Below are 15631 nucleotides of genomic sequence, written 5' to 3'. Positions count from 1 at the left end.
GGCCGTGTGTCGTGCTGTTGTTTACCTTCGTAATTTCCGGATTTCCCTATCGTCTCCGCGGTAAACGTCACAACACTTTGAACTGTGGGTAATTCCCTTTGGTGAAGTCTGCATCGATGCAGACTCACGGAAAGGGCTTGGTTAGTGTGTACTCAAACCCTCACTCCCTTTGAAATTCCACATTGGGACAACCCTAAGCCCTTACGAATTTCGCGAGAACGCGCACCAAAGTCCGTGAGTCTGTGAGTCCGGACTTTGGGATTGGGCCATAGTTCATTAAACATGAGAAAAACATTACTGCATCAAGTGTGATTAACGAGAAAACATTTAGTTATGGAAAAACAAAGACTCAGTTACTGCTGCTGACTCTTTCCCAACTAACATCTCTGCTGACACCGTGTTGACTTACACATCCGTCTGTAATTATATTATTGTTTGCATTTCACCACCCACATTCCTGTGTGTGTGTGTGTGTGCGTGCGTGTGTGACTACCTGCTTTACTCTTTGTGTCTGCCATGTCCGTGTCTGCCATGTTGCATGTGTTTCTTTCATTCATCCACAGTGTTTTCCTCTGTAGCTGCAAAAGTCATGCTCACATATTTATTTTTTCTTATTCTTAATGTAATTTGGCATTGACAAAAAAAGCATGAACTGCACTCGCACTTGGTAATGGAACTTGAACCGCACGTTCATTCAGTTCAAAGCCTACCAAAAATATCAAGGAGTGCTGTCTCTCCCCGTCCACTGCTGTTGGTTTGTGTCCTGATGCCTCTCTCTCTCTCTCTCTCTCTCTCTCTCTCTCTCTCTCTCTCTCTCTCTCTCTCTCTCTCTCTCTCTCTCTCTCTCTCTCTCTCTCTCTCTCGTTTCTAATCGCTGCCTTGGTTTGACCTGCAGAGCTCTACCTTTCTCTAATTCCTTTAGGTAAGACTAACTCGTCCGGTTACAACAACCAAGTAAAATCATATACGGTCATGTGGCCTGAAATGTGTTATAGAGACAAAGTGACTCATTATAGAAGTTAAGCTCTGCCATGTTTGCTACTGATACTTTGACTTGTGCTTTATTTATTTTTTTTAACTCCTCTTTTATCCCCCATTATTTAATTCCCTCAGATTGCTTTAATGTATTTTGTCCCCAGCGCATAGATGCTTACAGTAGCATGCCTTGTCCTTTGCTATTGATAACTTTCTTTGAGCGAAATGTATAGGAATCTATGTGACCCATAAAATATTGTTTCCAACGGTGTTTTCTTCCTAATATTGTGAGAATGTTCCTAGGAGACTTCTCTCTGTGTATGTCAGCGACCAAACATGAGATCATATTTCGATAAATTAGCACCAACCAATAAGCAACTAATCATCCTGGTCTTCTGTTAACAGTATTTATACAAAGCTAGTACTATTCCTATATGATAATTATGATAATAGTCTTTTACTGTTTAAAGCTATGTCAAGGGCAGACTATTAACCACCTACAGCACTTTAACCAGTGTAATAATTGTATAATTTGTGTGTGTGTGTGTGTGTGTGTGTGTGTGTGTGTGTGTGTGTGTGTGTGTGTGTGTGTGTGTGTGTGTGTGTGTGTGTGTGTGTGTGTGTGTGTGTGTGTGTGTGTGTGTGTGTGTGTGTGTGTGTGTGTGTGTGTGTGTGTGTGTGTGTGTGTGTGTGTGTGCACTTGCTTTCTTTATAACACCTGCGTTTCTGTCTTCTCTCTTTTAACGCTTACAAAGTAGCAACTATTCCATTCGCCACTCGATAAGTATGCCTGCCATGAGGTAAAGTAACACACAAACCTGTTCTCTGTACTGCTTCCGTTGAACTCAGTGTAACACACAACATACATTCACACACACTAGATCAACCTGCAGTGCTGTCTTACTGCACTGCTGCTGTATCTGTTGATCTCTGTGCTTGGTATGATTCGGCCTTCTTGGACCGATTTTAGCCACGGGATCATTTAAGTAAAGGTCAACTACACTGAACAAAATTATAAATGCAACACTTTTGTTTTTGCCCCCATTTGTCATGAGCTGAACTCAAAGATCTAAGACTTTTTCTACATACAGAAAAGGCCTGTTTCTTTTAAATATTGTTCACAAATGTATCTAAATCTGTGTTAGTGAGCACAGTTAGTGAGAGAATCCATCCACCTCACAGATGTGGCATATCAAGAGGATGATTAGACAGCATGATTATTGCACAGGTGTGTCTTAGGCTGGACACAATAAATTACAGTAAAACTAGACATTTTAGAGTGGCCTTTTACTCACTAACACAGATTAAGACCGATTTGTGAACGATAGAAATAGACCTTTTGTGGACATTTTTGAGTTCAGCTCATGACAAATGGGGGCAAAAACAAAAGTGTAGCGTTTCTCATTTTGTTCAGTGTATAATACTGAGTGGACCCAGTCTTTGGCTCACTGTCCACACATTGTGGGGGAATAACAATGTTTTTCTTATGTTTTTATCTCTTTTAAATCCATTTCATGGTTGAAATTGGACGTTTTTATGTCATCTTCTGCATCATTTTATAATTTAGGAAGGTTCTGTTTCAGTGTTGCTGTGGGGTCCTCGGTTTACAGGACAGTAACACAAAATTTATAAGAAACCCTCTAAACATGTTTGTATTAGACAGTTTAGGACAGTATTAGTGTGGCTGCAGCGAATTAAGCATTGTGACAGCACAATACTTAATGCATAAATCATCCCAGAGTCATAATATAAAATATATTTAAGTACGTCATTCTACTTAAAAAGAGGCATTTGTGCCAGTGTCTCCATATTTGAGACAGTTAGTTAGTTAATTGGTTAGTTATGTCCTGAACAAAATTTGTATTGGACAAACAGTGTGCGCTGTTTAAAGAATTCAACACACATATTCAGCATATTGCATAAATACAGTACACAGACTGCTGCATCACTCTGTATAGATGTGCTCATGGTGCATGCAACAAAATGACACTGCCCGTTGTCCAACACCTCATAATGGTTGTCATGATATGTGCAGTGATTGTCAGCCGCCTTATTGACATAAACTCCTGATAAAAAGAAAAGTACAAATGTGTATGTAAAAAAACAAAACAAAAAAAAACATTTCAGGGGTTAGGCTGGCTGTCTATTCAGGGCTCTGATGGACAGGGGGACAAATGAGACATTTTATAAGCACATGCTTCTTCAAGCACATTTCTCTTTTTAGTCCTCTTTAGCATTGGTGTGTAAACTTATCCTTAGCACTGTATATTTAGACTGATATTCTTTTTTTTTTCTGTCACCAGCTGGGGGTCACGGTTGTCTTTATTTACCCTGGTGCCATTGCATGTCATGTTAAGGTGTGTTTGTGGTCTCTGTTCTGCAGGAACTCTGCAACCTTCAAGTCCTTTGAGGATAAAGTGGGGAACCTGAAGGTAGGCCTGTAGGGCTGCAGCCGTAGGCCTTGATGTGACTCTTTCTGCCTCCATGTCATAGTAAGACTCAGTGTTTCCACTACCAGTACTTTAGTAGCAGCCAAGTGATCCATGCCTTGTGAGTGTCGAGATGTGTGTTGTTCTAGTCGCCAGCTTTGTTTGATTGTTGAGTTAAAGGTTTCCTTCTTTCCACGTTTATTGAAAGAGGATTTTATTCTATAATAATTTTTAAATGAACTACAAGTAGCATTTAATGTCAGTAGATTATACCAAGTTGAGAGAGATCCTGTATTGTATTGTCACTTTGCATCGATGTTGGATTGTTGATCACTGACTCGATCCAGATCATGTATTGTTCCGTCCAGGGCTTGACATTAGCACCCGCCCGCAAACCCACAAAATGTCCCCCATAGTCTTAAATTCGCTGACTTACTGTGTTCTAGGTCTTAAATAATGTTTAACAGGTCTTAATTGTTCTACGTCAATGTAACGCTACCTCTAATGCTCTTTGAAATGTTCCCACAGTGCTTTTAAAATGGTTGTTTTTAATTCTGTGCTGTATTAGGACTACAAATGACACCAACGTGCAGTTTATTTCGCAGCCAAATCAAGACACCGGTCCTATAATGCCAACGAGGAAATCAGGGAATTGTTTCAGACAATTAAGATTTATTTATCTTTTCACGAAATAGAATAAAATACAATTCATAATGGTCTTAAAAAGGTCAGAACAGAATGAAGTTAATTGTAGCACACTGTAGTCCACTTCATTCAAATAAAATGTTATCGCGGCTAGTGAAAATGCCGAGTGGGCTAGTAGTTTTTGGAACCCCACTAGCCACAGTGGCTAGCCCTGGTTCCATCCCTAATAACATGTACACCTTTTTATTTGACTAGATCATTTCACAAGAGATGAAGCCCACATCCATACTACATACTAACTCTACACAGCTGATGCTACATGCTAATCATCATAGTGTACTGTTTTAGCGGTTAGTGTACACAAATATGGCCAATATTGAAGTTTCTTTTTTTCTCAAAGATCTTTCTGAGGCTGTTTCCATTTCCTTCTAGTATAGAATAATATCCGTTACAAATCAACAGTATATTTAGATGCATTTTTCTTAAAACCTGCATAAGTTTATTAGGGCATGTATTAATGATTATGGGACACACTGATGGTTTTTAAATGCAGGAAACCTAAACTGTGATGAGTCTGTGTTAAAGTCTCTCTCTCTCTCTCTCTCTCTCTCTCTCTCTCTCTCTCTCTCTCTCTCTCTCTCTCTCTCTCTCTCTCTCTCTTCCCCCCCCATCCCCTCAGTACAAGGTCGTGGGCCCCAAAGGGAACGGAGAGGCCGTCACCTCCCCCACTGACACCACCCCCACTCAGGAGAACCCACCTTTCTGAACGCATCCTGCTCTCCTCCCCCGCCTCTTCCTCCTCCTCCTTGCCGCCACCTTCCTCACGACCTGAGACTGTACTGTTATCGCCTCACCGACTCGCCACCACTCAGTTGCCCCGAGGTCTGTAGATGCAGGTGGGGGTGGGGGGGTGAAGGACTCGTGGGTTTGGGGTCGCTGCTGGACCCACGGCCTCCACTCCTCTGCCTCGCTGTCCAGGAAAAGGAAACATGTTTTGTTGATGTCTAAACCTGAATAATTTACAGACCCCCGTTAGACCTTGTCATTAGTCCAAATGAGTCGTCTCCTGCCCTCTTCACAGGCCTTCCTTTAAGCAGGGAGCTGCTGTTTTCAGCCAGTCTCCTGGCTAAAGAGAAGGCTAAAAGGCATTATTAAGAAGTCTAAATGAGAATTTTCACTTTTAATTCTGGGATTGGCTGTTTGTTAAGATAAGCCCTGCAGTGGCTGCAGTCAAAAAGTAACTCTGCAGGTGCATTTTTTTGGGCCCCAACTCCCGAGTTTAGGAACCAGGATCTCTGCAGACCGAAGGCGGAGGAGCATTTGACGGGCATAAGCAAGATGGTGGTCTATAACTACTACTGTTTGTGGCTTCTTGTTTTCTGACTGCTGTCATGTACTTTAACGATGCATTCGCACTGTGACCACATACTAGTGTCACCACCGTATCCCCAGGTTTTTCCCCTCAAACTTGTTCAGAGTTCTCTTGACAGCTCAGCGGATGCCCGCTGTGTGAACGCAGGCTACACCTGCAGGTTAGAGCTTAGTGGTTTGACTGGGGGAGGGGTCCAGCACATCTCACCCCTCTTAGACCTTCTACTGCTACATGCATGTGCATATCTCATCTCAGTTGTACCATAGCAACCATGCAAAGAAGACCAAGGTCTCGCGTAACGCCCTAAAAACACCCCCAGGATGTAAAAACGGAGAAAAAAAAACAACAACCCTCAAACCATTTTGTATTACAAACTATTTTACACTGCTTTGCATAATGTTTTTACATAACTTTTATCAATATGTATAAATATATATTATGAAATCTAATAAATCTAGTCACTGATGCTGCCAAACGGTAGTAATCGGTTGTGGGGAGGTTTAAGAGAAAGGGGGGCGAGGCTAAACAAACTTCAGAAGAAACTATGGGTCAGTTTCACAGCCACGACTTCCTGTCGGTCAAGAGATTATCAGTCAAGAGTACATCTGTGTTCTAAAATATGTTAAAGGTCCCATGACATGCTGCTTTTTGGATGCTTTTATATATTGGGGGGGGGGGGCAAGGTGGAGGGTGGGGTGTGGCCTTGACCAGCTTGCCATGATTCACTTGTTTTCAAGCCATGATGTCTCTCTCTTTCTCATGGGCGGGCAAAGCAGAGAAAGGGGAGGTAACCTTGCTCCTTATGACCTCATAAGGAGAAGATTCTTGATTGGTCCATCTGAGCTTTCATTTTCTCAAAGGCAGAGCAGGATACCCAGGGCTCGGTTTACACTTATCACCATTTCTAGCCACTGGGGGACCAGAGGCAGGCTGGGGGAACTCATATTAATGTTAAAAAACCTCATAAAGTGACATTTTCATGCCATGGGACCTTTTTAAAATGTTTGTGAACCTGACTCGTTAAGGAGCCGCGGTCATTTTTGTTTTGGACGAGAAGGAACCGAATCAAACTGGTTTCATTTAACGGACTGGATCTCAGAAGTGCTGCTGCAGCATGTCAAACTAAACCCCTCCCCCGAGAGCACTTTGACCCAGTTTCTTTTTCACCCCGGTTCGACTGGCGTTTCCTTCCCGTTAGCACGCAGGAGTCAGCGTGAGACGACCCGCTGCTTTGTACACTACCCGGTGACTGTCCACGCCTTCTCTATCGGCCTTAATCACCTTAAATGCTTCACCTGTTGGAATTAGCTGGCAGAAAAGCAATGGCTGTTGCTCGATATGGCGTTTTAAGCCTCCAACGTCGCCTTCCAGGCAGCTAACCCTCACCTTAACCTTGAACATAACCATTGCCGTACTGCCTGGAAGGGGGGGGGGCTTAAAACACCAAACACCATGGTTGTTTTTTTTTTTTTATTTTCTGTTCCTTTTCTTTTAAGTTGTATAGACTGGTTTGATCGAAAAGGAGAGAGCATTGAGATATTCAGATTTTGATAGTCTGAGCCACAAAATGTGTCATGGAAAACCTCTTGTTGCCATTAAAAAACACAAAAAAAACCTGTAGCCAACAACCCCTTAATGCACACACACATGCTACTAAACGTGCTGATAGCACCCACACACATGCACTGCACGAGGCCAAACTAACCCCCTTTTTCTTTGTACCAAATCACTGTAGCTCTTACTGTTGTGAGCTTGTACTGATGAAAACTGACGCTCTTACAAACGCCACCAAACGGTGACCGTTACCGTCACTTTTCTCCCCAATTTAACTGTAAAATTTCCCAGAAAAAACAATACACAGGGCAACTCTTTGACCAATTGCCAAAAACCTTGGGTGAGTCTTGAACTGTTTGTTGAGGCTGATCATGGTCTATTTTGTCAAGGCACTGAAGGTGTATTAATGTTGCCAAAAATCTTTTTTTGACCTATTGCAGCTACGTGTTGCTCTTGTGTCCTGGCTCAGCATCAGCGCAATGTCGCAAAATCATCATCAAAATTAGAGTTTTTATATACCTTAAATATTTTCAGACTCATTTGCCGATCTAAGCCCAAACCTCCCAACCAACAATAAATGAGAAGGAGTTCTAGGTGACTGAGCTGGGCCTTTAGTGAACAAACATGAAATGGCCGATGCGCAGCGCTTGTAAACAACATCCAGCAGCTTCCAAACTGCTGCCAGGGTATCAGACATGCATTTTCTTTTCTTTTTTCTTCGTGTTGTCGTGTTTATCATTTTGGGTATTTAATATATTCCTGTTAGGTGAATTTGTTGTTTTCTTTGGGCTTTCCTTCTGCAAGGAGAGGTGGACTTTTTAGAGAGGATTTATTTGTACAAATAATTTGCCATCAGTTTAAAAAATAAATTGCTAATATTGAAATATCTGTTACAAAATGCTCTCTCTCCTTCTGCCTCTGAATCTCACAAAGTCTCTGGCTTTCTGCTTCACCAAGACGCACACTACAAGAAATATTATTCTCAACTCATACTTACTCTACAATCCTAAAATCCGATTTTTTTTTTTTTTACACAAAGTGGATACACTCCCTCATACTTACATGCTTTTTGTAGGGCAATTATCTCACTCTGTATGAGAAGAATACAATTTTGAATACTGAATTAAATGACTTATTAAGATGGATTTTTCTTTTTCTTTTTTTTTTTTTTTTTTTTTGCAGTGTAGCGGTCGCCTGTTTAAAGCTGCAGTCCTTTTTGGGGGACTGATGGATTGATATGATGATGTACTGTTGTTTTGGGTGCCAGCTGCTGCAGAGGACAGTAGAGTACTCGTAGCTTTATTTAGGCCCTGGGCCTAGCTCATGTAGAGTATCAAAAGGGATCCGATTTGGAAGACTATGGTGAATTAATAAAAAAAACATGATTTGGTTTTGTTGTATATGTTTGGATATCAATAAAGCATTCCTTTAAATGAACGAGTGGTGTTTGGTCAGTGTTTTAAATCCGCCCTTCTTGAGATCTGCTTTAAGTAACAAAATATACAAATTTTTCAAGTTTATTAATATGACTAATGCTAGAATCTGAAACTGGATTTAGTGGTCCACGTGATTTTGTCAAATTGTTTTGGATAATTTTTGTGTGTCCAATCTTATGGAATGCTGTTTTATTCAATACTAAATAAATGAATAAATACATTTAATAAATACATGAATAAATAAAGAAATATGCCTTTGAATTACATCATGAAATAAATGAGGCAATGAATACATAAATTAAATGTAAATATTCCTATACAAATTAATCAAGTTAAATATATTAAAAGATTTTACTTTTAATTATTTCATGGTACTTTTATTTCATAAGTCCACATTATTTATTTTTAGAGACTTTTATTTCATAAATCTACAATTATTTATTCCCGTGGACTTTTATTTCCTAATGCCACATTTATTTATTTCCATTTCTTATATGCAAATCAGGGGGCATGGCTATCTCTCACATTCAGAACAGAGCCCTGCTCTGTACCCTAATGGAGCAACGCGACCCACAGTCGCCTATTCTGGGGTAACTAGACCACCAACTACCGCTCAACTGACGGAGCACCACGACCGGCACCTATTCTGTGGTAGCTGAAAACGGCATTCTGTACAATCTATGGTAAAAACCCACTTTGTACAGTCTGTGGTTACAAGACGTGTAAATAGCTCTGCAAAAAAGAGCAGTTCCCTGACCGGGAATCGAACCCGGGCCGCGGCGGTGAGAGCGCCGAATCCTAACCACTAGACCACCAGGGAAATCTGTCTTATCGTGTGCTCTTTATTTTTCAAATAGCTACTTTCTAGCCGTATGCGATAGTTAAGTTGACTTTAACTTTTCACTGGTACTCTAGTAACTTTTTGTGAGCTATAGCTGTAGCTATAGCTGTAGCTATAGCTTGTGGACTAGATTCACCATTCACCCTAACCCTAACCCTAACCCGTCCAATATGTAAATTTGCCGCGGTCCCGGTGAGGACGTCCGATAGCCGATGTTGTGCAGCAGCGGAACATCTCTTGCCCGGAATTATGTCCCCTTCACTTTGTAATCCTAACTAGTTGTTTATAATGTTACCCACCAAGCAACCAACACATTTTAGTAGCCTAATGTTAAGCTGGATCGATTGATATTGAAATCAATATATCAATATCAATAAATAAGCAGTATTACGTTACTGAGTATAAGTCTTTCTGTGACATTGTATGATTTACAATTACTCTCGAACGTGTCACCTGGGTGCCGTGTTAGAGGACGAGACGTCTTGTGTCAAAAATGTAATTATAGAATTCTCTGGGTATGGAAATTGTTGGAAACCTTTGGGATAGTGTAAGTACACAACTCAACAAACTATATAACATAGGTAGCCTACATATAACATAGGTATAGCCATTTTTTTGACATTTTAATGCAGAAATGTTACATAATGTGCCTAGATAGATGCTAGAATGTAGCTAGTTATCGAACGACAACATAAGCATACTGCGCAGGCGTCAACACGTCAAAACTTCATATAAATATTTTGTAAAGCTTATAGAGGTCATATGATCTAACAGCTTTTTTGTTTAATATTGGAAGCCAGCTCCAAAAAGCTTGGCTTCTTTTTCAAAAACTTTGACTTAATAATAATTATTAAATGTATCACATAATACTCTGAATACAACTGTCTATCATATTGAGTGAATACAAACAGTACATGTTCCCAAAGTAATGTGAATTGAGGGTAAATATGAATAGCAATTAAATGTGACAATCTGCTCCAAAGTTTCTCGGTATGTTGGCAAGACCAAAATAAATCTCTTTGCATTCATAGATAGCGAGCTAGCTGCTCGGAAACAACAACAATATTATGGGGCAAAAGGGACTGCTAGGAGGGGGGAAGGAAAAAGAAAAAAGGAGGGAAAGGGGGGGGAGAGAGAGAGGACAAATGAGAAAGTCGTGGTTCGATCCCCAATTGAAATATTTCTCAATTAACGAACACTTTTATAAAGTGCTATGAATTCATCAAATATAACTTCCAAACAGATACAAATAGGATTGGATTGGTAAGAATAACAATAATGCTTTGTTGTGATGATAATAATAATAATAATAATAATAATAGAAAATATAATATATTATAAATTCAAATTTTAATTAAATACTGATTAGGCCAACAAGGTGCACACTCCTGCCAGGATTTGCACCTGGATCTTCTACCCAAAGGATGGATGTGTTACTATTACACCACAAGAGTTGTGTTTTTGTTTATAATAACACAAACACCAAAGGTGTATGTGTGTGTGTGTTTCTTTTTTAAAGAACACAAACATCTCCAATAAAGAGCTGTATGTGTGTGTTTGTTTTTTTAAAATAACACACAAAACTCCAATAAACCGTTAACTGTGTTAACGTAAACATAGATAAACATAACAAGATAACACAAACACTTTGAATAGAAATAACACAATGTATGGGCTTGTTATGGAACATCAAAGTGCAGCACAATTATAAAAACAACTATAAAAACATCTATATACAGTACATATGTATTCTATAATGAGCTCTTCCACTCTGTGATGGTCTGTCCAGATGCAGGAAAGTACCATTTCCCCCGTAACTGTGTATGGCCAGTAAGTTTGCTCTTTGACTGACCACATATTTTACACTGATAGTGGTAGCTTTCTTTGGTTTGCCGCTTCTTGGGGAGATCACCTCTTATCTCTCGCTCCTTATCCTCCAGGGTTGCCTTTAGCAATCTCCATTCTCGGAACCGATTGAGAGAAGCTAGTGGTGCTGGGGCTGGCTGGTAAGGAAGCCCACCTTGAGGTTGAGGTGTTGGAGCTGGTGGCGGATGATCATGATGGCCACCATGGGAGTGAGAAGCTGGCACTGGTGGCAACTGGTAAGTGTTCCATCCCTGAGAGTGTGACGCTGGAGCAGGTGACGGCAGGTAAGGGGACCAGCCCTGAGAGTGAGACGCTGGAGCTGAGTGTTGACCCTGCTGGCAGTAGGCAACATCCGACAAAGCAGGGAAGACAGCATCCCCAGGCCAGTGCTGTGCTCTCGGCCCGTCCTGATCTGCATTGGTTGAGCTGGCACCAGTGGGAAACACCGCTCTGGCACAGCGACGTTTACGAATCACTGCCTCACCCTCACGGTTTTCTGGTTCCTGGATCTCCATAACTGTATTAGCGCGTTGAACAGGCTCGGATGGTAGGTCCCGGGCCTCCAGGAGCGATTCCTCTGCCAAATGGACTTGCTGAGGAAGCTGCACCCCTTGCAGTAACGAATCGCGGTCGGTTCTCTTCTGCCGATCCTGCAGCCTAGAGAAAATAAAAATCAGAATAGAACTTTTTTGTTGTTATTTGTGTGGAATTTATCTTGTATGAATATGTAGGTTTTCATATTGAAGTGAATGTATGAAGCTGTAAATATGAACTAACCAGGAGGACACTGTGGTGTTGTTTATAGTCATAAGTAAAAGGTTGGTGTTGTCCAGTATGTCTTTGCAGTCCTCTATTAACTGTTTGATATGACTGTAAGTCATGACAATTGACTGAGGTATTGCAAATGTTTTCCCTTTGTTGTCCTTTGGCCTATTTCTGGCTTCCTGGAACTCTTTGTAGAGTCTGAGTGCAACACACTCAGAAATCCTGTTAAGATCAGGTCTTTGGGCAGCCTGGCCATGAACCATGAACAATCTGCAAATAGATAACAAGGTGACATAATCCACATTATGTGTATGTACTGTAAACACATAGGCGTGAATGTTGTGTCTAGGTACACACACACACACACACACACACACACACACACACACACACACACACACACACACACACACACACACACACTACAAATATACTGTATATCAGAGGCAGATACCTCTCAGCTGCTTGCTGGCCTGGGGCAGAGCCACTGCGCTTCCGAGAAGCTCTCCATGGTCCTGACAAGGTCTTTTTCTTACTTTTCATGGAGTATTTGGTTGGGGACTTATCAATGGGATCCAGGCTGGAGTACAGTCTTAATATCTCTACTATCTCAGAGTTTGAGAGCGGTTATTGTCCGATTGAGGCTGACAAGATACCCTGCCAAGGCATCGACTGCCTCCCATCCGGGAATTCCTCTAGGATCACACCAACTATCTTGTCACATGAAATGGAAACAAAACCAATTCTTGTACAGCTAATTTAAAAGAAAAAGGTGAAGGAACAAGGATTTCTGATGGTGAATACATTAGCCACTTTACCAGAGTTGAAGTGATGGGCCCACTGTCCTCAAACGGGGAGCTGGCAGGACTGCTGAACACACCACTTTCAAGTGTAGATTCCTTAAGTAATTATGTGTAAACAGTGAGAGGGGTACAATGAGGTTGATAAAGTTTGTTGTGTTCATGTTACACAAATGAATTGTTGATTTAACGAGTCAATCACACATCACTAATTAAGAAAAATGAACCTCTGCAAACTAGGTTTACAGTAAAAACGTTTTGATATATCATCAAATTGTTAACACATCATTACCTGAGATGAAGACTGAAAAGATATATCGGTGGCCTGGGGTACTGTCACATCAGGACATTCATCCTCCTGAGCTTCATCCAGCACCTCTGGTGGAATGGCACCAATTTCCTTCTGTGCACTCAGCAGATCTCCCCGGTTAGACTGCGCCAGCAAATATTCCACAGCAATATGCTCTCCTGCCATAAGTAGTCGACAGAAAAAAAAAAAAAAAGATGAGAGTAGAATGAGTGAGTGAGTGAACAAAGGTGTAACCTTCAGGTAATATCTGACAGTTTGGTCAGAATATTGTCCAGCATGTTTTCTTTTTTTTTTTGTGCCATAGAATCTTACCGGTAGGTTTTCCCGGGGGTATAAACTCTGGAAGAAATGCACTTCCTAGGACTCTGTTGCTCAGGACGTTCACACTGGACATCAAACGTACATCGTACATCTTTGTACGTGATGTACCACTCATATCCAGAGCTTGCTGAGACCTATTATGGTTCCATCTGGATAACCCCTCAAGCAAGTACATCTGTGTATGTAGAGCATTACATCTCCACCCTGGCAAGACAAAAGCACTGGTGACAACAACAACAAAAAAGAATGTTATGACAACTTAATACACAGCATTCATTAACAAAATGTTTCAAATATTGAGTGTTTCAGCTTGCCTGGGATGAAACCACACTGGTGCAGATGAAAGCTCTCGAGCGAGGAGGATCCTCTGCCACATCTTAGGACGTCCAGCGTTTTGTCTCCCTTCTCCAGGCCTGATCCAGTGTTAGTATACAACTGGACACCAGGTGGATCTTGGATGCAGGGCAAGTGCTTCTGCTGTACCTCCCACACAAGAGACATGCTGTCATGATTTATGAGATGCAAGCCACTTGTGTCTGTGAGGTCCCACATGGAGTCCAGCAGTTGCTTGATTAGAACGCAGGTCTCCTCAACCCCTCGGGTTCTCCTGCGGCAGTGCTTGACCAGCTCACTGGATGTGATGCTGGATAACACCTGAGAGTCAGTGGGCACGTGACCCCTTTTTTTTTTTTTTTTTTTTAACTCTGCCCTCTTGGCCTCTTTGAGTCGGTGAATGTCCTCTTTGTCCCACTCAAAGATACAAGTGGACAACTTTGAGCAAAACGTGCCATACAGTGGGTGGTGCTCCGTCGTAAGACCCTTTGTGAACCGCCTCATAAAATGGAAAATATCCAGTCTCACCGTTGACGTCCATGGTCGAAACCAAGTGAGAACTGGACCCACTCCTATAACAATAAGAAACAGACAGTAAACACATGCATCTCGGTTTGTTTCCAGTTCCAACTGCACTGATCTCCTGCTAAAACTATTGTTTGATCAAATGTAATTCATAAGACACTGTTACGGCCTCCATTTAAAGAAACAAACCAAGGATCAAAAGGGATTGGAGGATGCAATAAAAAGGATGCCAGACACAAGTTAAATAATGCAAAAATATTCCCAATAACAATTTGTGTTCTCTCCAGTGAACGTGAACAATTATTATAGGTTTTAATAATTGTACATCCATCCATCCATCCATCTTCGTCCGCTTATCCGGTGACGGGTCGCGGGGGGAGCAGCTCCAGCAGGGGACCCCAAACTTCCCTTTCCCGAGCAACATTAACCAGCTCCGACTGGGGGATCCGGCGTTCCCAGGCCAGGTTGGAGATATAATCCCTCCACCTAGTCCTGGGTCTTCCCGAGGCCTCCTCCCAGCTGGGCGTGCCTGGAACACCTCCCTAGGGAGGCGCCCAGGGGCATCCTTACCAGATGCCCGAACCACCTCAACTGGCTCCTTTCGACGCAAAGGAGCAGCGGCTCTACTCCGAGCTCCTCACGGATGACTGAGCTTCTCACCCTATCTCTAAGGGAGACGCCAGCCACCCTCCTGAGGAAACCCATTTCGCCGCTTGTACCCTGGATCTCGTTCTTTCGGTCATGACCCAGCCTTCATGACCATAGGTGAGGGTAGGAACGAAAACTGACCCGGTAGATCGAGAGCTTTGCCTTCTGGCTAAGCTCTCTTTTCGTCACAACGGTGCGATAGATTGAATGCAATACCGCACCCGCTGCGCCCGATTCTCCGACCAATCTCCGCTCCATTGTCCCCTCACTCGCGAACACAACCCCAAGGTACTTGAACTCCTTCACTTGGGGTAAGGACTCATTCCCTACCTGGAGAAGGCATTCCATCGGTTTCCTGCTGAGAACCATGGCCTCAGATTTAGAGGTGCTGATCCTCATCCCAACCGCTTCACACTCGGTTGCGAACCCGATCCAGTGAGTGCTGAAGGTCGCAGGCCGATGATGCCATCAGGACCACATCATCTGCAAAGAGCAGCGATGAGATCCCCAGCCCACCAAACTGCAACCCCTCCCCACCCCGACTCACGCCTCGATATCCTGTCCATAAATACTACAAACAGGATTGGTGACAAAGCGCAGCCCTGGCGGAGGCCAACCCTCACCTGAAAAGAGTCCGACTTACTACCGAGAACCCGGACACAGCTCTCGCTTTGGTTGTACAGAGATTGGATGGCCCTGAGAAGAGACCCCCTCACCCCATACTCCCGCAGCACCTCCCACAGTATCTCCCGGGGACCCGGTCATACGCCTTCTCCAAATCCACAAAACACATGTAGACCCGGTTGGGCAT

General features: G+C 42.4%; 2 protein-coding genes and 1 non-coding gene across 10 annotated transcripts in view; 1 reads left to right on the top strand and 2 right to left on the bottom strand.

Moving 5' to 3' along the window:
• tpd52l2b (tpd52 like 2b) overlaps positions 1-5837 on the top strand; it is a 32683-nt gene extending 26846 nt beyond the window's left edge. For 2 of the 8 annotated variants that reach the window (XM_028582930.1, XM_028582928.1), the window contains 4 exons: positions 896-922; positions 1734-1775; positions 3359-3407; positions 4729-5837. In XM_028582930.1, the coding sequence (XP_028438731.1) occupies positions 896-922; positions 1734-1775; positions 3359-3407; positions 4729-4815 (205 nt within the window). In that variant the 3' untranslated portion in view covers positions 4816-5837. Of the gene's footprint in view, positions 1-895; positions 923-1730; positions 1776-3358; positions 3468-4728 lie in introns of all 8 variants that reach the window. The other 6 variants (XM_028582929.1, XM_028582927.1, XM_028582933.1 and 3 more) reach the window with 4 other exon arrangements.
• Positions 5838-9159: 3322 nt separating this feature from the next.
• On the bottom strand, positions 9160-9231 carry trnae-cuc (transfer RNA glutamic acid (anticodon CUC)). The gene has a single exon. It is a non-coding gene; the product is annotated as a tRNA-Glu (tRNA).
• A 1772-nt stretch (positions 9232-11003) lies between these two features.
• On the bottom strand, positions 11004-12606 carry LOC114558143 (uncharacterized). Its single transcript, XM_028581923.1, has 3 exons — positions 12338-12606; positions 11896-12153; positions 11004-11775 (listed from the first exon to the last, which is right to left on the bottom strand). The coding sequence occupies exons 1-3, from the start codon at positions 12424-12426 to the stop codon at positions 11004-11006; spliced, it is 1119 nt and encodes a 372-aa protein (XP_028437724.1). The 5' UTR covers positions 12427-12606.
• Positions 12607-15631: the final 3025 nt, after the last annotated feature.

This window comes from Perca flavescens, chromosome 7, assembly GCF_004354835.1.
Source record: "Perca flavescens isolate YP-PL-M2 chromosome 7, PFLA_1.0, whole genome shotgun sequence".
Classification (NCBI taxonomy): Eukaryota; Metazoa; Chordata; class Actinopteri; order Perciformes; family Percidae; genus Perca; species Perca flavescens.
This window is presented reverse-complemented; position numbering and strand designations above follow the sequence as displayed.

Coding starts and splice junctions, on each gene's coding strand:
- LOC114558143 (XM_028581923.1), bottom strand. CDS start 12,426: ATGAAAAGTAAGAAAAAGACCTTGTCAGGACCATGGAGAGCTTCTCGG. Junction 12,154..12,337: donor GGCCAGCAAGCAGCTGAGAG/GTATCTGCCTCT, acceptor ATCTATTTGCAG/ATTGTTCATGGTTCATGGCC. Junction 11,776..11,895: donor AACACCACAGTGTCCTCCTG/GTTAGTTCATAT, acceptor TATTTTCTCTAG/GCTGCAGGATCGGCAGAAGA.